This window comes from Canis lupus, chromosome 1 (assembly GCF_003254725.2).
Source record: "Canis lupus dingo isolate Sandy chromosome 1, ASM325472v2, whole genome shotgun sequence".
NCBI classification, from domain to species: domain Eukaryota; kingdom Metazoa; phylum Chordata; class Mammalia; order Carnivora; family Canidae; genus Canis; species Canis lupus.
In genome coordinates this window covers 80,543,353-80,568,354 of record NC_064243.1, presented here as the reverse complement: position 1 = coordinate 80,568,354, position 25,002 = coordinate 80,543,353, and the positions used below count along the sequence as shown (strand labels likewise).

The following is a 25,002-nucleotide window of genomic DNA, read 5'->3' as shown; positions in this document are numbered from 1 at the left end:
GCTGTCATTCTCAGGCATGTCCTTATGTTTTCAAGAAAGGTATAAGTTCCAGATCCCAAAGGCAAAATAAAGAAGCCAGTCCCAGAGTATACATTCTCCTGTCCTACTGCCTCATGGTCTTTGAACCATCAGTCCCATCAGAATGTCAGGTTCTCCTTCCACATTGTCCTGGGAGACTGCATAGTTGCTCTGAGTAAGGTAACATTGCTGAATTGAGAGAACAGCATCCCAGATGTGAGCCCTGCCCCCTGCATGCCCAGAAGAAGGGCCGTGTACCTCATTCTACCATTGGAATTTTCCTGTACTGTGGGATTTATTGCCCGTGGTTGAAATGATGTCTTAGTGACTTGTCTTCTGTGCAGTTGTATAATCCCAGCATTCCTCTTTTTGACCTATAGACTTTGTATGGGTTTGTGATCAGGTCAGTTTTCAAATGTTTGGAAACAGCATACTGAACTACATACATTCCAGTGACAGCGAAACTTGACAGAATTGTATGACCATTACAGTAGTTTGGGTTCAAGGTAGCCTAAGGATGATATAATGAGGTTTTTGATGGGTTGGTTTTAGCTGTGTATTGTGTCTTATTTTTTTTAATTTTCATGTTTTTTTTTCCTGCTAGATATGTTGGCTTCTAATTATTCTTCTAATTCTTATCAGCCCCCTTCTGATGAATTTTCCTCCAAAAACTAAATTTTCTTCCAGACTTTTTGTGCCTGACAGTGGAAAATAAATTTCTCATCTGCAGTATAAAGTTGATCTGAGAAAAGTGTTTTCCCTGGCTCCTCACTTGGTTTATGTGAAGGAAAGTTAATAAAATAATATGGATGATTCCTAATAATAATCTTAACGAGAGAATTCTATACAGTGACAGCAAAAATAAGTCACTGTCATTTTACTTTGTCATTGCTTGTTTTAAACTAAGCAGTGGAGGACATTTATAAATAATGACTTGATACCCCAGATCACTTTTGTTAAATGTCCTGTAATATTTGGTATCTCTTCGACAACCTTGTCTTCTTTTTCTAAGCAATCAGATTTTCCTGTTACTGTGACAGTGGAGAGTCCTTCCTCCTCAGAAATTGAAGAGGTCGACGATTCTTCTGAAAGTGTTCAAGAAGAACCTGAGAAAACCAGTTTAAAACAAGAAGCACTACAGGTACTAAGTTACCATTTTAAAGATCCAGAAATTATTTTTCAATGGTGGTAGTTATTGGGCAGAAATCTGATTATGGCACTGGATGAGCTTGCACATGGGTTCTGTCTTCTCCTCAATAATTCTTTGGCTGTCTAAGTCAAGAGTAGACATTTGAATTCTGAGAAATAAAAATCAAAACATGTCAACAGTAATATATTTTCTTTTCCTTAGGATGATAGACTATTAGATGTAGGGAGAACCTTAATGATCATTAGATAAACTCAAGGAAACGGAGTTCTGAATGAACATAGTCAGTTGATTCAGTGCACTGACTGTAAAGACCAGGAAATTGGCAATCCTAGCTGAATTATCTTTTTGTTAAAAGGAAAATACAATTTCATTTTTTATAAGCATAAAGTTGAAAATAAGGTTTTGGTGTTGACATTCTCCCTTCCCAAAATAAGAAAACTCAAGAACCTATGTTAGATTAATAGCCTAATATAGGGTGTTATATTGCCCAATAAACCTGATCTCTAGACAAGGGTATTTGGGGGTTCCCTTTTATAATTGACTGCCTGCCTCCTTACACATAAGAGAAGCCAATCAGTCATGAGCTTCCAGGAAGCGTTCTGCTCTCCTTCCTAGGTAGAAAATAACCATGATTTGCCTGAGAGTTGAGTAGAGCATACAACCTGACAGGGGAGAAAAAAAACGTAAAACAGATACCTGGTAGGACCACTCACTATTTGATGTTAGTGTCTCTCAACCGAAAACAACAAAATGTAAATATCAGTTTTGACAACATAAAAGCTGAGTGTGAAAGGTAACCGAGAGGTAGAAAGAAGGGAAAAAGACATGAATGTCTTCATTTCCCAAAATGGGGTGTTGAGAGAGTTTATGGTTGATAAACAATACAGACTTTTAAGAATATCACTGCAAGTGGAAGAGGTCATGACCAATGGAAAAACTACTGGTGATGTGACTTCACTGAGAGTAGTGGTCATAGGAAAAAGTGTAGTTAAACTAATATTTATTGAAGTAGGAAATTAATGTCTAAAATTTCATCATGACATGAACACATAAGTTTGGAAATGGAGAAGAATTAAAAATAAGAATGGCTAAAGCCTCATTAAGAAAGGAAATCCAGGGGATCCCTGGGTGGCGCAGCGGTTTGGCGCCTGCCTTTGGCCCAGGGCGCGATCCTGGAGACCCGGGATCGAATCCCATATCAGGCTTCCGATGCATGGAGCCTGCTTCTCCCTCTGCCTGTGTCTCTGCCTCTCTCTCTCTCTCTCTCTGTGACTATCATAAGTAAATAAATAAAAATTAAAAAAAAAAAAAAAAAAAAAGAAAGGAAATCCAGGAGCACCTGGGTGGCTTAGTGGTTGAGCGTCTGCCTTTGGCTCAGAGTGTGATCCCAGGGTCCCAGGATCGAGTCCCACATCTGGCTTCCCATAGGAGCCTGCTTTTCCCTCTGCCTAGGTCTCTACCTCTCTGTGTCTCTCATGAATAAATAAGTAAAAATCTTAAAAAAAAAAAAAAAAAAAAGAAAAAAAGAAATCCATACAGCTAATAAATATAGAAAAGTGTCCAATCTCATTTACTCTAATTAGAGAAAAATGAACTAAAGCCAATATGAAATCCCTATATTCCAATTACATTAACAAAAAGAAGTCTGATAACAGGAATCCTAGACCTGGAAAATAATAGGAATCTCACACCCTGTGCTTATACGGGCATATAAATTGATACAGCTACTTTGGAAAGCCTTCAGCATTGTTTATCAGCTGAAAGTGTATAAATACCCTGTGACCGGATGAGTTTTCCTCTCCCCTGCCCACCCAGTATATGTACTAGAATAGTACTAGTACTAGAATAGAATAGATTGTATTACACTATTATGGAATAGTATAATAGAATACTACTAGAATACTACTAGCTGGTACAACAGGACATGTGTGTTACTTGCATTAGCACCAGCTGAAAACAGCCCAAATGTCCATTAAGTATTAAAAATTAAATTACAGGGATACCTATAGTTAAGTTGGTTAAGCATCTGCCTTCGGCTTAGGTCATGAGATCAGGGTCCTGGGATCGAGCCCCGCATCAGGCTCCTTGCTCAGCAAGAAGTCTGCTTCTCCCTTTCCCTCTGCCCCTCCCCCAGCTCTTGTGTGCCTGTGCACTCTCAAGTAAATAAAATCTTTTTTAAAATTATGTGTATTCATACAGTGCAAAAACTATAAAGCAATAAAATTTAATGACCTAGAGCTACTGGCAACAATGTAGATGAGTTTTTAAAAACAATATTGAGGGATGCCTGGGTGGCTCAGCAATTAAGCATCTGCCTTTGGCTCAGGGTGTGATCCTGGAGTCCCGGGATCAAGTCCCACATCGGGCTCCCTGCATGGAGCCTGCTTCTCCTTCTTGCCTGTGTCTCTGCCTTTCGTTGTGTGTGTCTCATGAATAAATGAATAAAATCTTTATAAAAAAATAATAAAATCTTAAAAAAAAAAAACCATTTTGACTAGAAGACTGCATATACTGTGATTCTCCTTACATGGAGTTAGGAGTTGACAAAACTAAAGGGAATATTTAGGGATGCATGCATGTAAAGATGTACTTTAGTACACATATCATATTTTACAATTAGAACCAGCTTATGGGGGCACCTGGCTCAGTTGGCAGAGCATGCAGCTCTTAATCCCAGGGTTGTGAATTTGAGCCTTATGTTGGGTGTAGAGATGACTTAAGAAAAAAAAAATCAAACCTGCCTGAAGAAACGTTGCGTCTAGGAGGCTGGATGTGTGAGTTGAGATTATTTCATTTTGAGTCCTTCACTGCTATTTGCATTCACATATATTCATTAGCACTAATTTTTAAATCTTTTAAAAAAAAAGATTTTTATGTATTTATTCAGGAGAGACACAGAGAGAGAGGCAGAGACATAGGCAGAGAGAGAAGCAGGCTCCTTGCAGGGAGCTGGACTTGGGACTCGATCCTGGGACTCCAGGATCACGCCCTGGGCCAAAGCCAGACAGACGCTCCACTGCTGAGCCAGCCAGGCATCCCTCATTAGCACTAATTGAACATACTCTACATACCAAGCACTCAGTTCTGAGTTTTAGGTGTGCATTAATTCATGTAATCCTCAAAAAAGCTGTGTGATGTGGGAACCTATCTTCTTGTTAGAGATGAAGAAATTGAGGCTGAGAGTTACTGAACTTGTCCAAGGCTATATAGCTAAGGGGTAGCGCCAGAGATTTTGAATTTTTAAAATATACTCTGAAAGAAAAATATAACTATTAATTATACACATAGATCTTGTTTTGACACAGGTTTTCCTTATTCAGCGATTACTTACCAATGTGCTTTGTGCTAGGGACATGTGCTGGGATAAAATACGCCCTGTCCCCTAGATTTCTTGTATTTTAAAATGAGGAAGCAAGCCAACAGTCATAGTAGAAGTTATATACCAAGTGATACAGTGCTGAAAGCAGTCTAAAATCTTAGAAATTGGGGGATCCCTGGGTGGCGCAGCGGTTTAGCACCTGCCTTTGACCCAGGGCGCGATCCTGGAGACCCGGGATCGAATCCCACGTCGGGCTCCCGGTGCATGGAGCCTGCTTCTCCCTCTGCCTATGTCTCTGCCTCTCTCTCTCTCTCTCTCTCTCTCTCTCATAAATAAATTTAAAAAAATTTTTAAAATAAAAAAATAAATAAAATCTTAGAAATTGGGACACCTGGGTGGCTCAGCTATTGAGCATCTGCCTTCGGCTCAGGATGTGATCCTAGAGTTCCAGGATCGAGTGCCGCATTGGGCTCCTGCGTGGAGCCTGCATCTCCTCCCTCTGCCTGTGTCTCTGCCTCTCTTTGTGTCTCTTATGAATAAATAAATAAAATCTTAAAAAAAGAATAAAATGAAATCTTAGGAATCTTTTGGAAAGCAGTGTGGAGATCAGTATCACAGAACCTGCAAAATGTTCATTTGCTTTGAGCTCAAACTCATTTTTATTGACTTATTGAAAGACAGTTATTCTACATAGGAAAAAGCCTTTGTTCATAAAAATAGTTATTTTGTTTTACAATACTGAAAAGTTGGAAAGAATTTAAATGTTTGACCATAAAGGAATGATTACATGAACTGACAGACCTGCTCAATAGAATATTTTGTAGGCCATTAAAAAAAATCAAGGTTATGAATCCCTGACTATGTAAAGAATGATCGATCCAATGTTAAATGGAAAAAAATTGAATATAAAATTAGAGATACAGTATGATAGGAGCTTTATTCCAGAAAAAAAATCGAACTAGCCATTGTATGGAAGAGGAAGCAAAGCCAGATGACAAGAAGGAAAATTTATCCAAAACTTGATCATTAGTCTAATTTACGTAACAGAATGTCAAGAAATTTTACTTTCTAATGTTCTGGTCCCATATTTTTTTAAGGAGCACAAATTACTTTGTAGGAGGAGAGTATATATACTTTTATCAGAATCCAACATGATAAAAAATAAAAATAAAAAATAATTTAAAAAAAGAATCCAACATGATATTCTCACTCCCTCCACTAGAGGGAGAAGCTATTTCATGTAATTGCACATTGTACTATTTGTATGTTAGAGCTAGTCAAGAATGGAGCATTTCAGTCTGCACTTTCTCTGATTGTGGTGAGAGTTTCTTGTATGTATACTTATTCTAAAATTATGTTTAGAATTTCTGTGAAATAAGTTTTAAATATTAAAACCATTATATAAATAAGTAGAGGAGTTTTACAATTTTTTTTTCTTTTGTCCCCATTAAAATTTTGGCTGGCTTCAACTAGTGATTAAACATTAAAGAATTTGAAATTATTAGGCTAGTTTTTAATTTTTGAGTATATATTCTGAGCATAAAAAGTATGTTCGCTGATCAAATTTTTTAAAACAATTAAAAACTTATTAAAGAAAATAAAAACAAAAAATAAAATAAAATAAAAACCACCTCTCTCTATACACACACCTAATCTACCCTTTTGTCTTAAAAAAGTATCAAAAATAGTTTATTGTGTCGCTAAATACTCTTCTACATCAGAGACTCTTAGATGAAGCTTATGGACTATCTCCCAAGAAAAACACACAGATACATTTTGAATATCGAACTCCTGAAACCCATTCATTAACTCTGGTAAAGACCTCTTGTCAGTGTTTTTTAGTGGCTTCGTAGAGCATTCCTTCATATGAGAATGCTGTTTTTATTTAAAGCAACTGAATTTGGAAGCTCTTGGCTTCTAGGGTTTAGTTATAAACAGTTCTATATGACATGTTGATAGATAAATCTTTGCCCACATGTTTGGGAATTTCCTTGGTAAATTCCTGGGTGTAGGATTGTTGATATGTACTAAAAATCACTGTCCAGAAACTGTTACTACTTTCCTCTTTCAATGACAGCATATAATAGAGTTCTCCCCCTCAACCCACACGTACCAGGGGTAAACTAAACTTTAAGTTGAAATTCTTTGTTTAAGTGATTGTTCAAAAGCCTTTAAAATGTATAAATATACCTTGTTGTCTTAATAAATATAGGTATTTATTTATTGCTGCCTAACCACCCCAAAACAGTGGCTTAAAACAATAAAAATCATTTATTTTGTTCATGAACCTGGGGGTTGCATAGTATATTAATTTTCTATTGCTGTGAACTTAGTGGCTTGAAACAATGCCTGTCGTGACCTGGATGGCTCAGTGTCCTGGGATTGAGCCCCACATTGGGGTCTCTGCTCAGAGGGGGAGCTGCTGCTCCCTCTCCCTTTGCTGCTCCCTCTGCTTGTGCTCACTATCTTTCTATGTGTAAATAAATAAGATCTTAAAAAAAAAAAAAACACCTATTGATGTGCTCACAGTTTTGGAGGTCAGAAGTCCGGGTATGGCATGACGAAGCTCTCTGCTTAGTCTCATAAAGCTGACATCAGGATGTCAATCAGGCTGTGTTCTTTCTTATCATAAGGCTCTGGGAAAGAATCGGCTCCTAACTGATACAGTTCATTGGCCTAATTCAGTTCCTGGAGTTGTGGGACAGAGAACCTCCTTTCTTTGCTGGCTGTCAGTCGGGGGACTGCCAGCCACAGATAATGTTCCCCACTGTAAGGACTTGCTTGTTCTTGGCAATCAAAGGAGGGTTACCAACGTGCCTTCTATTTTATTGACATCAGTGAATGGGAAGATTACCACTTCTGTGAACAGGCATGGCACCCAATTTCCTGAGTTCAAAATGTGGCTCTACCACTTAATGATCTTAGGTGACATGATCTTAGGTGTCCTACTCTCTGTCTCTGTTTTCTCACCTGTAAAATGACATGGAGTTAATAATTGTTCTTTCCTTGTAGGGTTTTGATGATTTAATACTCAGGAAATTCCTACTAGGACAGGGCTTGGCACATAGTAAAGTGCTTTTTTTTTTTTTTTTTTTTTATTTATGATAGTCACACAGAGAGAGAGAGAGGCAGAGACATAGGCAGAGGGAGAAGCAGGCTCCATGCACCGGAAGCCTGACGTGAGATTCGATCCCGGGTCTCCAGGATCGTGCCCTAGGCCAAAGGCAGGCGCTAAACCGCTGCGCCACCCAGGGATCCCTAGTAAAGTGCTTTATAAATGTTTGCTTTTTAAAAAATACATTTGAATCTATAGTTACATAATTTGGGTGGGTCAACTATATTAATTAAGGCTTTCTATTATAAAGGGACCCATAAATAGAAGTAGAACTTTCCTTTCATGGCCTTAGTTTTTTATTTCTGACTTAGTATATTTTACACATAGACCTTTTATGGTGAGATGCCACATACTTATTTTGGAAAGCATAGGATTCAAATAGATTTTTAATATGTTAATTTTGTATTTTGGGTAATTAATTTCACTAGCATGGTATGATATCATAATAAACTATAATCCTGAAGTCTGAGTTTACTTCTGGCTCTGCGCCTGAATCCTTGGTGAGATCTGTAACTGGAAAGGCTTTTGGATATTATACTAAGAATTGTTTGTAATACATACTGTATTTCTTCACACTAGGAAAAACTGGAGGAGTGCCTAAAACAGTTAAAAGAAGAAAGAGTAATAAGGCTTAAAGCTGATAAACGAGTCAGTGAGGTAAACAAGTTTTTTCTTATTTTTTTGAGTGTTTTGGTCTTATTTTTATTTGATCTTAAGCCATGCACATGCAGGTTATAAACTTTAAAACTAACATATTGCAAATTGGTTGTACCATTCATATGAACCTTTGTATTTACCGTTATTTAGTGGTCATGTGATCTCTATTCCAGAAAACGTTTTTAAAATGTAAAACTCTCAGGGACACCTGAGTGGCTTGGTCGGCTTAGGGTTAGGTATCTGCCCCTTGATCTCAGCTCAGTTCCTGGATCTCAGAGTTCAAGCCCCATGTTGAGCTCCACACTGGGCATAGAGCATACTTAAAAAAAAAAAAAAGTAAAATTCTTAGGGGTTTTTTTGGTGTGTATGTATTCTTATATGACATTAGCTTATTTTCTGTTCATGATGTTTCAATTCAAGAAAGCACTTAGGCTTATACTGCATATATAGTAACATGTGAGATGTGAAACTCTTTACTGGCACTGAATAATTTAAATAAGTATAGAGTATTAGAAAACTGCTAAGAATGCAGTGAAAGATAAAAAAATACTATGAGAATTACATTAAGCTAATGTGCAGGACATAGCTCAAAAGTTGTATATAAATATAATTTATTATTATAAGGTAAGTTTAGGGAGGAATTTCTGCAGGTGCATGTATTGAATTGAAGGATGCTTACCTCATTCAGTAAAGGTTGAGCACCTGTTAAGGTAAAAGGTGCACCATGAACAAAAGGGCCTTTCTGAGAAATTACTAGAGTCTGGCTTATCTGTAGTTTTAGATGAATAGGTGGTAAGGGGGAGGGGCCATGCAAGGGAGGAAACGTTTTCAAGAAGCCAAGGAGAATATTGGTCATCGTAGAGTTAATAAGTTGGGGATGATTTAGGACTTTTAAATTTAGACATTTAATATTTTGCTCAGTAAAGTTAATCCTTAAACATCCAGCCAAGTTAGAATATGCTTTGCTCAAATCAGACTGTATTTCTAATTTAAAGGGAAATGTAAGCAAATAATTTTCTAATGTAAGTGAGGGTCTGTTTTGAGTATAACCAACTAGAAAAAAAGTGATCTTTTGAAAGATCCTTAATAAAACAGTAACTTTGGTTTATTGATATACCACCTGAGTGTTAGATAGGAAACTTTGTTGAGTGTCTCTGGATTGTGATTATTATGTGATATGGTCTCTGTTTTTACTAGCAGAAAGTTAGTTTAATTACAAATTAGTCACATTTGAAATGTCTTATTTAAGTTTTGTTGCTTAAAAACTATTTTCTTTTGATGACAGTGAAAGATAATCATGTCAGACGTTTTCAACCTTCTTTTATAGCTGGAACATGAGAACGCCCAGTTAAGAAATATAAACTTCTCTTTGTCTGAAGCCCTGCATGCACAGTCATTGACAAACATGATCCTGGATGATGAAGGTGTTCTGGGCAGCATTGAGAATTCTTTTCAGAAGTTCCATGCTTTCTTAGACCTTCTTAAAGATGCTGGGTTAGTTAATTTCACTTGATGGCATTATTCTCTTTACATCCATAATGATGGTTTGCTAAGGAACATGAGCAATTTTCATAGTTTCCATAGTCTTATTTAGCATGTAATTTAGGGTTTTATTAAGATGAAGAATTAGAAGAAATGCAAAATGGTAAAGCTGCTTGTTAGGGGAAAACACGTTTTTGGAAACAGGAGGAAAGGTGGTAAAAAAGAGGTAAGGTGAAAGGTAGGTGATGCATTGGGTGTGTACTAGAAGCTGACACATTTACGTTATTGGGGAAGGAAAGGGGGTGCTTCAACGATCGCACAGGCTGATATCCCAGAGCATGAATCTGAAAGGGCTGAGGATTGAGAGAGAATGGGGGCTTATGTCTGGTGTAGGGTCTTGGCTTTTAAGATTTTAGAGGTATTTCATGATTGTAGGTATGGGGAAATCTAAGTTGCTCATATGCAATTATAATAACCTTTGCTTTTTCCCTCTTTCTTCCTCTTGTCCAGGCTTGGGCAGCTTGCCACAATAGCTGGTATAGATCAGTCAGATTTTCATTTACTGGGTCGTCCCCAGATGAATTCTACCATTAGTAGTCCGCCTAAGGACGAAAAAAAGGCACTTGAAGAAGAAAAACCAGAATCAAAGCAGAACCCCTTAGGACAGATGCAAAATATCCAGGTAAGTGGACAGGACAGAACATAATGATCCTGAGAGTTACTAACCAAAAGGGAATAACCAAGTCAGAAAATAATGATGCTCCATCTCTAATAACTCGCATGCTTGGGAGCCTCTTGGGGTCCTTTCCAAGTCTGAAATCAGTACATTTATACCCACTTCATGATATTGTATAGTTACAAATAAGAAAGTTGGAAGGTGTTATGAAAATTTACGATTTAAAGCAAGCTATCCTCAGTAAAGAAAGAAATGAAACATTAGAGAAAACATTCCAAATTTTAAATTGTGTAAATGTCTATTCTATTCATATTTCATCTAGGTTTCTATTTGTATGCAGTCAGCTTACAATGAAGGAACACTAATGAAGGTACAAGTACAGATACAGATAATTCTTTAAAATAAGTAATCCCAACAGAAGCAATCATATGTTATAGTTAACCTCCCAGTTATGGAAGCAAGAGGGGACAACCCATCTGCTTTTCTCCTGGCCTTCCTTGGAGACTTCTCTTCCTCTCCGATCTTGGCTAGCTTCAGTCTCCTCACAAATTGGATACTGCTTACATGTTCCTGGAGGATAGAAAAGAAATGAATTTTCTTAGGGAATAGGGCTTTATTTTTTTTTTTAAGATTTTATTTATTTATTCGAGAGAGAAAGAGAGGGAGAGAGAGAGAGAGAGAGGCATACATAGGCAGAGGAAGAAGTAGACTCCCCGCAGGAGCCTGATGTAGGACTTGATCCCAGGACCCCGGGATCACGCCTTGAGCCAAAGGGAAACTTTCAACCGCTAAGCCACCCAGGTGCCCTGGGCTTTATTATTTTTAATGAAGGAACGGGAAATGGGCGATAATCATCCCAAACACAAACTCTAAAAATGTACTAGACGTTGCTGTGGATAAAGCTAAGTTAGGTTGGGAATCAACTGGCAAAATATAGTTAGAAAAACACTGGATCTAAACTCTTCTGATTAATCAGTTGACTATCTTAATAATAAGATCACAGAGTAGCATTGAAGTCATTGACTATTTTTTTAATGATTGGCTTTGTTCATCACTGAATTTTTGTTTTGTCTCCTTTTGTTTTTCCCTCCAGTTTCAGAAAATTACAGGTGATGCTAGAATTCCTTTGCCTCTCGACTCTTTCCGTGTCCCTGTTTCCACTCAGGAGCCCTTAGAAACTTCTAGAGACAACCTGGGAGTCCCAGTCAGTGAGCAGCGGCAGGACTCTATCAAAGAATTCATTGCAAGAACATGTTCTCCTTCAGCAGATGTGATGTCTGGAACTGGAAGCCAAAAAAAAGAAGATGAATTGTCTAGAAATAGCAGATCTTCTTCAGAGAAAATGACCAAAACAGGTGAATATACCAAAAAATGCTATGCTAAAAAACAGCCCAGAAAGGACCTGCGTTCCTGCTCTGACTCACTTGTAAATCGGAGAAGTAAAGGAATGGAGCAAAATGATCCCTTTGTTAATGAACCAGTTAAAAGTGAGTCTTTGAAAAAACACGTTTCTGTCCAGAAAGAAAGTAGAATAGTGACTGTTTCATCCAAGACAACTAAAAGTAAACTGAATCTACTAGAACATTCTGAAAGTGATACTCTTGGATCCGATTTTGAATTTCAAGAAAGCATCCATACTGTATCACACCTGACATAGGTCTAAATATTTTGAAATTATGTTTTTGCCTTCAAATTTTAATAAATTTCTTACATTTTCATTCTGGCACATGGTGTTTTAAAATATAATATTGGGAGCCACTAGAGAAAGATTATTCATTCTTTTTATTGTAATGAAACTATTGAGATTTCTTTTTGCTACTCTCCACTGTCCTCCAACAAGTATTTCCTGAGGGCCTAATATGTACAATACTATTCTGGGTGCTACTGCTTTCAGCACTGAACAAAACAAAACTTTTACCTTCATGGAACTAATATTCTCTGGAGGGAGAGAAAAATAAACAGAGCAGGATAAGGCACTAGAAAGAGATGGATAATAAATGGGAGCATTTTAACATTTGGTTAAATGTGGAAATATTATAAATCACTTGATCAGAAGCCATCGGCATATCCTAATTCATGATAACTGGAGCAGCAAATATTTACTGAGGTACTTAGCCATATTTATGGATTACAGCAACCATATAAGGTAGGGAGCCATTACTGGGCCCATTTTATATATAGATGAGTCCAAGGAGACATGTGAGTTGCCCAATATTACAGATCTTTAAATAAATGGTAGATCTGGGCTTTGAACCAGAATCTACAACCTTTGTTGTCCTATTACCTTGCTAAGAGAAGAAGAGCCTGAGGAAGCCATGGAGAGAAAAGCCAGTGAGCATTGCAAGTGCACAGTGGGGCTATCAGAAAGTGCGCCTCCCCCCCCCCCCCCGCCCCCCCCGCCCCCGGTCGGATATTTAAGAGCATATGAATGTGCATCTCCAGACTATATTATGCCTCCCTGGTAAAACATGCATAGATAAGTCCTGAGTTCAACCAGACTGTGACTTGAGAGGTAAAATCAGAGGAAAGCTGAGGTGTCAGATTTATTCTAGAAGACCCTGCCTGATTGTTATGCAAAGGACCACTGCAGTACCACTTGAGTTCATAAATTATGGCTTGAGTGCTATGGGAATAAAACAGTAAAGAAAGAGCCCTTAACTAATAGTAGAATGAGAGTAGAGGACATACAAGCAGAGATTTTAATACTGGATTTTGCATTCTGTGACAGGACTGCTTAGGGAATGTAGCCTGTGTTTGGGGAAGAAGAGAGAACCGGGGTCAAAAGTCCTTTAAAGAGCTAACACCTAAGCTAAGTCTTGAGGGACTAGTTGGAAACTGGTGAATAAGGTGAGGAAGATAAAGGGTCCTCAAAGTGGAGAGAACTGCATAAGCAAAAGTAGAGCCCAGGGTATGAGAGAGATATGCTTGGGGAATGCCAGAATCAGATTCAGATTGGTGGAATGTCATCAGGCAATGGCAGCAAGAAGACTGCGAGCAGGTCTTAAAAGCCATGTTGCATGGAGCTGGTTCTTTTTTCCTCAGGGAATAGCTAATAAAAGGTTGAAGAATGGAAACATGTTGACGGTTGCATGTTAGATCATGAATGTTCAATATGGAACAGCAGTTTGAAGAAGCATGGGAATTAAAGATGATGCCGCACTCTTCTGAGGAGCATTGTTTTTTATTTTTAAATAAAAAATAAAAACTTCCTCCACTTTCCTTACTGAAATAGTTCTGAGACAAAAGTAAGGGAAACCCTGGCTTAAATAAAGTTAAGCAGGTTTCTTTATATGATTTCTCGGGGCTACTACAAGCTACCAGTCATTCTGAATTTCCAAGACAAGCATGGGGTATGCAGCTCTTCTCAAATATATTTGATTATAGAAGACTTTTTTGTTTTTGTTTATTTTTTAATTGAGAGAAAGTGCATGTGTGTGTACCAGGTTGGGGGCAGGGTGAGGGGCAGAGGGAGAAGGAGAGAGAATCTTAAGTAGACACCACACTGAGCACCAAGCCTGACTTGGGGCTCAATCTCAAAACCCTAAGATCATGACCTGGGCTGAGATCAAAAGTCAGATGCTTAACTGACTGAGCCACTCAGGCGCCCCTAAAGTCCTTTTTCAAAAGAAACGTCTAACAACTGGTTCCACCAAATACCAGTTTGGTAACTTAGGTAATTAGGCAATAGCAAGAGGAAAAAGGGTCTGTGAATTTTATTTAGGAAATGAAATAAGACCTGGTTGTGGGAAGTAGGAGGCAGGGGCTGGATTCCCATTTGTGTGACTGAGGTTGGGTGGTGATATCATTGAGGTTGGCAATTGGGGACAAAGAACTGTATTGGGGAGAAGAATTGAGGTTTGGATGTGTTGAATTTTAAAGCACCTGCAGAATCCAGGAGATGATGGGTAGATAACTGAATGTGCATGTGAAAACACGGAAAGATAAAAATTTGAATGGCATTAGCACGAGTATGTAGTAGTTAAAATTGTAAAAATGGTTGAGGTCACAAAGACCTGTGAGGACTTAAAGTTTAAGTCAGAAGCAGAGGAAAGACTTTGCGGGGAAAAGTAATAGCGTTTCAAGGAGGAGGAAAGACATAACAGTGTCATGCTGCAGACAATGTAAGTGTTTGGATTTGGCTCTTAGGTCCCTGGTGATCTTAGCGGGAGTGATTCAGTGAAGTGGTAGACGGAGCCAGATTGAGACAAGTTGAGGGGATAGGGCTGCCCTGAGGACAGTGAAGCGTGGGTATGGGCTGCGCTTTGAAGGAGTTTAGATGAAAAGAGGAAGCAGTGAGTTAAAGAATTTTTTTAGAATGAGAGCAACTTAAGTGTTTATAGGTTGAAAGGAAGGAACCAATTAAAGGAGATTGTGAAGATGCTGAGGAGTGAGAGGCTTGCCCTTACAGCAGGATCCAGGGAGGCCAGAGCATGAGATGAGTTAGTGCTCTTAAGACTGGAAGAAAGAGATGTGAACAGGTGCGGATGTGTGTTTCTTGATTGCTCGGTGAATTTGAGGTGGCTCGCCCACATACATGCAGTGCAAAATGATAAGTAATTTAGAGAATTGGGAAAACATGGAAATATGGTAAGGAAAAAACATACAGTTCACATTGCCAATGATACAAGAATGACTTGTATTCTTAATGTGGGATGAATTCTGGCATGTTTTAGGGAGGAAGTGGCATTGGGAAGAGGTAGAAATTAAATCATTTGTACTAGTAACCTGTTTTACTACAGATTTTTTAAAAACATACATTACAGAAATTACGGTTTTAAAATTGTTGCATAGTTTATGTGGTTTTTAATCATTTGAAACAATGATTCCATTAAGAATCATTGGGGCGCCTGGGTGACTCAGTTGGTGTCTGCCTTCAGCTCAGGTATGATCTCAGGGTCCTGGGATCGAGCCCTGCATCAGGCTTCCTGCTCAGTGGGGAGTTTGCTTCTCCCTCTCCCTTTGCCCCCCACCCCTGCTTGTGCATATGCACACTCTCTTTCTCTAATAAATAAATCTTTAAAAAAAAAAGAATTATCGGGCAGCCCGGGTGGCTCAGTGGTTTAGCGCTGCCACCTTCAGCCCAGGGCCTGATCCTGGAGCCCCGGGATCGAGTCTCATACCAGGCTCCCAACATGGAGCCTGCTTCTTCCTCTACCTGTGTCTCTGCCACACACACACACACTCTCTCTCTCTCTGTATCTCTCCTGAATAAATAAATAAAATCTTTTTTAAAAAAATCAGTATGGATATTTTGTCACTTAACATGAGGATTTTAGAAATTTGATGTTAAACTGCAATACTGCACCTGAAGCAATGTCACTTCACTGAAATACAGTATTTTCATCTGGGTTAGAGAAAGTTACAAGTGTTTATCTTTACTGAGAAATTGCTATGGACCTTTGCCAAGTTATTAAGCATATGCAGTCTATGCAAAGAGTTTTTGAGGTTTTTAAAACAGTGTCAGATGTGATATTGTAGCAAAGAGTTCCTAGTCCTTCCTGCCTTAAAGCCAGGTCTTAATTACAATTGGTCTTAATTACTATTGCAATAATTACTTTTCTATGCCTATCCAGTACTGTGTCCAGCAATCAGTCTAATTTCAAATGGATATTTACAGAATCATCCCTGATCTCAAGATTTTCAGAGGATTGTCAAGATAGGCGACAATGATTAATTTTTTTTTAAAGATTCTGATTATAAACTACATTCTGGAGCTGACTGCTTAACAGAGATGACTGAACACATTCTTTTACTCTTCCAGAATCTCATTGAAATGACTGGAGAAAATTAAAAGTAGATTAATAGAGCTGGAAAACCAGAAAATGAACAGTGTGGATTTCCTAGAAGATAAAAAGCAGATTATTGAAGGATCAGTTAATTAAAGAGTGAAACAGCCAAGCCATTCTGCACACCTTTGAAGCACCTAATTCTGGAGTTTACCACCAAGCTAAGGCTAAGAAAGCAGCTCTTTGAGGTAGGAATTCTGATGCAGGACACAGTCCCCGTGGATTGGAGAAAGTGCTATCCAGATGACTACAAGGAAGAAATGATAATCAGCTGCTCACCCACTCACTCTGGTTGTGGTGACCAGCCACTCCCTTTCTAATCACCAGAGGCACCTAGGATCAGAGTTTGTGTTCACTGAAAGTGAAACGATTATTTGGCTGAGGAAAACCACGTCAGACTGTAACCTTAGGTCGGCATCTATAAATGTGCCAAGAAGCATCAGATTTGAAGAAAACCAGTAGCGTAAAAGGAAACGCCAAATTAAAACAAATTAACCTGCCTAAGAAAGTAGTAGAAGAAACAAGAAATTTAAAAATTAACAGGATTAAGGTCTTCAGAGAGGCATAAGGATACTGTATCCATCAAGAATAAGATGCTAGGAAAAAAATACTTAGTTCCTAGAAATTAAAAATAGGATTATGAAAAAACACTCAGAAGATGGGTCGAGCTGAGCTTAAATCCATGAAAGGAAGATTTAAGAGATGCCCCTAACATGCCCTACAAAGGGAGGATAGGTAAATATTCTGAAAGAAAAATGTGAGTCTTCCACCAACTCAGGCATATAGTAATTGCACAAATAGTAATTGATTGGCATATAGTAGGTACACAAATACTTGTGGAATTGATGAGACAACACAGATTTCAGTATCAGACTTCTTGTTGAACAATTAAAAGAAATTTTTCGCTAAGAATTACTAAGCAAACTGAACAGTGAATCCATGATAAGATTTTAAATCAACCCATGATGCCATGGGACATGCCATTCCCCTTTATAATCATGAAATACCTATATCAGATAAAGACTATTTGACTATTAATGCATATGGGGAAATAAAGTGAGCTCCATATCACCCTCAGCAAGGAAGCCAGCTGACAAAGCATCACTATTTAGAATATTGCTGCTTGCAAGACCCCAGGAAAAAGAGTGAGGCAATGTTCACTGACTTAAAGCTTCAGCACACATGCTTCTCACATGTCATTAGCCAAAGTGTTACATGCCATGCCTGAGTTCAACGCAGTGTGGACTTATTATGTGCCAAGACAAGGAAAGAGAAGTAAGTATATGTCAACAAATTTTAATAGCTACCAATTACCAGGAACAGGGGGTGGAATTTAAAAATCCAAGGGAATTCAGGAAAGAAACAGCTTGGCAGTGTCTCTAAACATTAAACATACCATTTGACTGAGCCATCACTCCTGGGTGATTACCCTAAATAGATGAAAACTCGAGTTCACATAAAAACCTGTACTTGAATGTTTATAGCAGCTCCGTTCATAATCCCCAAAATGTCTTCCAACAGGCATGTGAATAAGCAAATGATAGTGTATCCACACATGTAATAAAAAGGAATGAATTACATTCATAACAACTCAATCTCAAAGTCCTATGCTAAGGGAAAGAAGCCCAGAAGTTACATACTCTCTGATTTCACCTATTGACATTCTTGAAAAGGCAAAACTATAGTGATAGAGGCTAGATCTGTGGTTGTCAGGTGTTGGGAGGGGGAGGGTTTGATTACAAAGGGGCTGTGCAAGGGTCTGTGTTTTGGTGATGGACTTCTGTATTATAGTTGTGGTTATGGGACGCCTTGGTGACTCAGCGGTTAAGCGTCTGCCTTCAGTTCAGGGCGTGGTCCTAGGGTCCTGGGATTGAGTCCCCCGTTGGGTTTCCCACAGGGAGCCTGCTTCTCCCTCTGCCTATGTCTCTGCCTCTATCTGTGTGTCTCTTGTGAATAAATAAATAAAAATCTTTTTAAAAAAATCGTGATTATGATTGCGGTGGTGGTAATATGAACCCATACATATGTCAAAAATCATGGAACTGCAACCCCCTCTGAGTCATTACTGTATAATAATGTTAAAGCAAAACACTCAGGTCCCACCCCCTCCCACTGATTAGTTATCTCATAATATCTTGTATCCACCATGAATACAAAACATATTCTTGTGCAAGACCTGTGGAACATCTATAAAAATGATTGATAGGAGGGGGAAAAACTTGCAAAATGCAAAGATCCTAGAGATTGTGTTCGCTTTGCAAATGTAATAAAGCTAGTAACAAAGGCCTGTCCACTTGCAAATTTTTTTCACTTGGAAATTTTTGAATTGCCTTTTATTAACTCATTGATGGGGGAAATCAAAGCAAATTCCAGACAATTTAAATAAAACCTGGGACATTCTGCCAAATAAGATGTTAGAAGAAATTTTATAGATTTTGATTTATTTTTCAAGAAATAAGAAAACCAAAAATAAGGGCGCCTAGCTGGCTCAGTCAGTGGATCATATGACTCTTTTTTCTTTTTCTTAAAGATTTTATTTATTCACAGACAGAGGGAGAAGCAGGTTCCTTGCAGGGAGCCCGATGTGGTACTTGATCCAAGGACCCTGGAATCACAACCTGAGCTGAAGGCAGACACTCAACTGCTGAGCCACCCAGGTGTCCTAGAACATGTAACTCTTGATCTCTGGGTTGTGAGTTCAAGCCCCACACTGGGTGTGGAGATTGCATAGAAGTAAGCTCTTTTAAAAAAAAAAGGGGGGGGGGAGTGGTTGCCTGGGTGGCTCAGCGGTTTAGATCCTGGAGAGTCCCACGTTGGGATCCCTGCATGGAGTCTGCTTCTCCCTCTGCCTGTGTCTCTGTCTCTCTCTCTCTGTGTCTCTCATGAATAAATAAATAAAATCTTAAAAAAAAAATTGAAAATAGGTGAAATAAAGCTTAACTTCAGAAACAAAAAAAAGCTGAAAGAAGCAAGGGATTTAAAAAATTAAAAGCAGAAATTAATGAATTGTAAAGCAAACATATTTTGATCAATGAAAGGTTCTAAAGTAAAAACCAATAGGGGCATCTGGGTGGCTCAGCCCATTAAGCATCTGCCTGAGATCAATCAAGCCCTGTGTTGAGCTCCTTGCCCAGTGAGGAGTCTACTTCTCCCTCTGACTCTGCCTATGCTGTCTCTTGCTGGCTCTCTTTCAAATAAATAAAAATCTTAAAAAAAAAAATGAAAACCCATAAAAGGCAAACCTTTGGAAAATATAAAAAGAACAAGAAGTAATTAACAAAAATATATAACCAGAATTAATTTTTAGGTAACTTACATATAGAGACTTTTTTTAATTAGAAGGGAGTACTATTTACAATTTACTCCTAATGTGATTATATAGCTTCATTCCAATAAATTTGGAAGACTGGATGAAGTGTGATGACTTAAAAAAAAAAAAAAAGATTCTAGAACAGATACGTGGAAAATGTAAATAGACCAAGTAACTTAGGAGAAACTAAAAAGGTATGAGAACTTCTTTTAAAAAGGTTTCTACTACAAACCATGAGAGACTACTAACTGGGAAACAAAGGGTTGCAGAAGGGGAGGTGGGTGGGGGGATGGGGTAACTGGGTGAAGGGCACTGAGGAGGACACTTGATGGGATGAGCACTGGGTGTTATATGTTGGCAAATTGAATTTAAATTTAAAAATAAAAATAAAAAGGCAAATACTGAGGGGCCTGGGTGGCTGTGTCAGTTAAATGTCCAACTCTTGCTTTTCATCTCAGGTCATGATCTCAGGGTTGTGAGATCAGACTCTGCTGGGCATGAGGCTGCTTGAGATTCTCTCCCTACCCCCTCTCTCTCTGCCCCTCCCCTCACTCGTGCTTGCTCTCAATCCTCTCCCTCTCATAAATAAACACACACACACACACACACACACACACACACACAAATGCAAATACTATCAGACAAACCTTCAAGGTATATGTATTTTAAACCATTCTAAATGATAGGAAAGAAAAAGTAGAGCTTCCTAATTCATTCCATGTGGAAAGCATAATCCTAATACCAAAACTGCACAAATAAAACACAAGGAAAACTGTAAACCAATCTCACTTACCAGAGAGGCAAAACCACTATAGTTCACTGAATGAACAGATTAAAGAATGAAATACCATCTTCACTGCTAAAAGAAGCGTTTAATAAATCAAAAATCTTCTGGTACTTTTTTTTTTAAGATTTTAATTATTTTAGAGAGTGAGTGAGAGAGAGCACGAGCAGAAGGAGAGGCAGAAACAGATTCCCCACTGAGAGGAAGCCTGATTTGGGACTCAATCCCAGGACCCCAAAATCATGACCTGAGCCAAAGGCAGACTTGTAACCAAGTGAGCTACCCAGGCACCCCATCCTCTGGGACTCTTAACAATATAGAAATAGAAGGGAACTTTACCTTCTGTAGCTTGACTAAATGTACCTATCAGAAATCTACAGCAAACAAACTTGGTGAAAAAACAGAGGATACAAAAATAGTAGTAAAAAGTATAGAAAATGCAAAATAAGACAGTTGTCATTGTAAATAAATGATTTGGGACAAAAAGGAAACTGATTTTTTACTGACATGGTATTACAACTAATTAAGAAACAGTAAGGAGGCAGGGCATAGCACCAACACCAATATCAAAAACTTTTTATATACCAGCAATAATCGATTAGGAAATGTGGAAGAAAAGATTCATGTAGAAATAAAGTTAATAGAGAAATGTTAAGGCCCATATGAAGAAAAAAATCTATGTTGAAGGATATAAAAAAAATCCCCGAATGGAGAAGCATGCCACGTTTCTGTCTAAGGGAAAGTCCTGATGCAATAAATATGTGCATTCTACCAAAAGAGCTTACAAATTCAAAGCTATTTCATATAATTAAAGCAATTTTTTAAATGATTTTATTTATTTATTCATGAGAGACACAGAGAGAGGCAGAGACACAGGCAGAGAGAGAAAGAAGCAGGCTCCCTGCAGGGAGCCCAAGGCGGGACTCGATCCCAGGACCTGTGATCCCTGGGATCACGACCTGAGCCGAAGGCAGACGCTCAACCACGGAGCCACCCAGGTGCCCCTCAAAGCAAGGTTCTTAAAATGGATAGAACAACCTGATTACAAAGGTCATCTGGAAGACCATGCACAAAACAGTTCTGAAATCAAAGCAGCCCATAGAGCCAAAGCAAATAAAATATCAGGAATAATCAAATTGGTTAAAGGCCCAGAACATCTGAGAAACCAGGAACAGAGCCATGTACACATAGGAATTTAATATGTGAAAAATGGCCTTACAAATAGGTAAAGAAGGGTTGAAGTATTCAGTAAATGATGGTGGGATTACTGATTACTTGGAAAACATTTTCTTCTTTCACACTATGGAAAAGAAATAAAATGCAGATGAATTAAACATTGAAATATAAAAATAACTAGAAGTATTGGAAAACAATTTTTAGTAAGTATGGGATGAAGAAGGGCCTCTTAAGGAAGACACAAAATCCAGTATCCACAAAAGGGGGAGAAATTGGTAGATTTGACCACGTTAAAAAATATTAAAATTCTGGGGCACCTGGGTGGTGCTGTTGGTTAAGTTCTGACTCTTGGTTTCCGCTCAGGTCCTGATCTCAATTTCTTGAGATCGAGTCCTGCATCAGGCTCCAAGCTCAGCATAAGCCTACTTCCGATTCTCTCTCCCTCTCCCTCTGTTTCTCCTGCTTGTGTGTGCTTGCCCACACGCTCACTCTCTGTCTCTCAAATAAATAAATCTTTAAAAAATAATGTCAAACTTCTGTACACAAATTAAATAGGAAACAGGAGGTTGGGAAATAGGTAAAACATAAAAGAGGTTAAATATAGCTAATAAAAGCACCTACAAATCATTTAAAAATGCACAAAAGATATAAAAATCTTTTTATAAAGAAAAATATAAACATTCAATTTCATAAGAAATCAAAAATTGAAAGGAGATACCATTTTTCAGTCCCTGAAGTGGCAGATATGTAATGACTGGCAACAGCTAGTGCTGGAGAGAATGTGAGTAAAGAGCACGCTCCTTGTTGAGAAGTGTAAGTCAATACAGTTTTTTGGGTGGACAATTTGGCAGCGCATGTCAATATTTAAAATGTGTCTAGCCTCTGATTTAATAACCATGATTGTAAGGATCCAGACTAAAGAAATATTCACATAAAGAGAGTCTGTAATAAGAGTCAGTAATAAGAATGTGTACTGAAGCATTTTTTGAAATAATAAAAAATTAGAAACAACAATTATACATAAATGTGGAAATTATTGAATTAATGCCTACCAATTCCCACGACGCAATACTCTGCAGCAGGTAAAACAGCAGCTCTGTAGTATGGACACAGAAGTATTTTTAAGGCATACTGACACAGGGTGTCTGGCTGGCTCCATTGGTAGAGCACGCAACTTTTTCTCACGGTGTTGTGAGTTTGAGCCCCACGTTGTGTGTAGAGATTACTTTTAAAAAAATAAAATTTTAGGGCACCTGGGTGACTCAGTGGTTGAGCATCTGCCTTGGCTCAGGGCATGATCCCGGGGCCCTGGAATTGAGTCCCACATCGGGCTCCCCACAGGGAGCCTGCTTCTCCCTCTGCCTGTGTCTCTGCCTCTCCCTCTCTCATGAATAAATAAAATCTTTTAAAGAATAAATAAAAAAATTTTAAAAAATAGACGTACTGATGTGAAAAACAAGCTCTGCCATGATACTTATTCCATACTGTTTATGTTTATATGGGTAAACACCTGTTTACACATATATGGTGTGCATCTGTGTCTGTGCTTAGAGAATGCTCGGTAAGAATACATACATGTTGATGGTGACTCTGCAGAAGGCAGTAGGACTGTGAGGAGGGACAAAAGGGGCTTTTTGTATTTTACTCTATTTACTTTAGGTTTTGTTTTTTTGTTTTGTTTTGTTTTGTTTTAGCGTAGGCTTCATGCCCAGCATGGAGCCCAATGTAGAACTTGAACTCACACCTGAGGTCAAGATCTGAGCTCATATCAAGCATCAGACCCCCCCGGTTTTGTTTTTTAGTAAGCCTCTTTTTATGGTTGACAAGTAATTTTCTAAATTCTCTTCATCACAGAGAACTTGGAAAATACCAATAGATGATCTGTCATCCTGTACTCCCTGTGTCCATTTATTTTTCAAAATCTGCCTGTCCTGTGATCTATGTGGAAAATGAGCTTTCCCGGGTAATGTCTCCGTTTTGTACCCTGATGGCTTCCTACGTAGTATATTCAAACTGCTTTTTTTTTTAGACCACAACCCACAGTAAAAATCATATTTTATGCAAAGTAAAAGGTTAATTGTCCTGGCCCACAGCTGCCTTGGGTGCACACGTAGTGAATGGAACATTTCATCAAACAGCTCTTAACTGCCCTTCTAGTGACACTCTAGTATGTTCTGTTCTGATTCCTTTAAAGGAAATTCTCTTTGCCACCTACTAAGTAGGTTTCACAATCCACTACTGGGTCATGACCTATGGTATGAAGACACTGGGGAGAATGCTTCAGATATTTGTCCTGTCTACTCCCAACCAAACTGCTGTGGGGGTGAACACGAGGCTTTCCCACCTTCTCTTCATTTGTGGGTCATTATGGGTCAAAGTCCTTCTCCATTTGTGTGTTACTTCCAAAGCCCAGCTTTCTTGAGCTCTTTCCCTCTCAATAGACCTAAAATAATTTCTGTGAGATTGTCTTTTTAAAAAATCCTTTTGTTACACTGAAGGCCTGAGTTTTCAAATTGATGCATCTATGCAGAATCCTAAAAAATATAATTGGGTCTAAGAGTTTTTAAAAAAAGACAAATTTGTGTGATTTAAAGCAATTGCTTGGTGTAGGCGATTGTTCACAAGGCACAAAATGTACTTACTGTAAGGGTTAAAGGACTCAATCCCCATGTCCTCTTAGTACAGTTTGTAAATTTTAAACCAGTGTGAACTTAAAAACAACAAACACAAAAACAACCAAGCAGTTTAGAATTAGGTAAGGACACCTCCTATATATCAGATTCATTAACTTTGGAAAAATGACCAGTGAGATTCAATTGGTTTGTTTTTTTTTTAATATTTTATTTATTTATTTGACAGAGCAAGAGAGCACAAGCAGAGGAGCAGCAGAAGGAGGGGGAAAAGAAGGCAGATCGACTCCCAAGACCCTGGGATCATGACCTGAGGGGCAAACAGATGTTTAACTAACTGAGCCACCCAAGCACCCCAAGGATTACTTGGTTTATTTTAAGGTTTTCAAAAGATAGTCCTAAAAGTCCTTTGACATGTGGAGGAGACTTCGATCTCTAAACCAGAAAAACCAAAACCAAAACTTTACAAAATCTTAAAAACTAGGTAATCCCAGGTCTTTTTGTCTTAAATGATAAAATTTGATGGTGGTGTGAAAACACTGAAATTGGATGAGGGGATAGGAGAGGTGCTATATAAGGCTACAGATTTGCAACAAGTACTAAGTAAATCTGACAGATGTCATGCACAGTGTAGTAAATATAGACAATACTGTACTATAATCATCAAACTCGCTAAGAGACTAGATCTTATTCCAACCACTAAAAAGAAATAATTGCATAATGTGGTAGATATGCTAATTACTGTCACAATGACAATCATACAAATGGATCAAATCAATGTGTTGTACACCTTAAATTAACAAAATGTTATATGTCAAAAATATTTCAATAAAAAAAACCCTGAAAATTAATTTACTAAATCATTCTAATTTCTTTATACCAAAGTCAAACTAAATCTT

At 38.2% G+C, this 25,002-nt stretch overlaps 1 protein-coding gene across 8 annotated transcripts in view; it reads left to right on the top strand.

The window, feature by feature from the left end:
• CEP78 (centrosomal protein 78) overlaps window positions 1–18,487 on the top strand; it is a 33,132-nt gene extending 14,645 nt beyond the window's left edge. For 5 of the 8 annotated variants that reach the window (XM_049091808.1, XM_049091801.1, XM_035707037.2 and 2 more), the window contains 6 exons: window positions 1,031–1,159; window positions 8,182–8,259; window positions 9,587–9,753; window positions 10,252–10,423; window positions 10,740–10,787; window positions 11,511–12,135. In XM_049091808.1, coding sequence (XP_048947765.1) covers window positions 1,031–1,159; window positions 8,182–8,259; window positions 9,587–9,753; window positions 10,252–10,423; window positions 10,740–10,787; window positions 11,511–12,074 — 1,158 coding nt within the window. In that variant the 3' untranslated portion in view covers window positions 12,075–12,135. Of the gene's footprint in view, window positions 1–1,030; window positions 1,160–8,181; window positions 8,260–9,586; window positions 9,754–10,251; window positions 10,424–10,739; window positions 10,788–11,510; window positions 12,136–16,178 lie in introns of those variants that run through there. The other 3 variants (XM_049091805.1, XM_035707034.2, XM_049091809.1) reach the window with 2 other exon arrangements.
• Window positions 18,488–25,002: the final 6,515 nt, after the last annotated feature.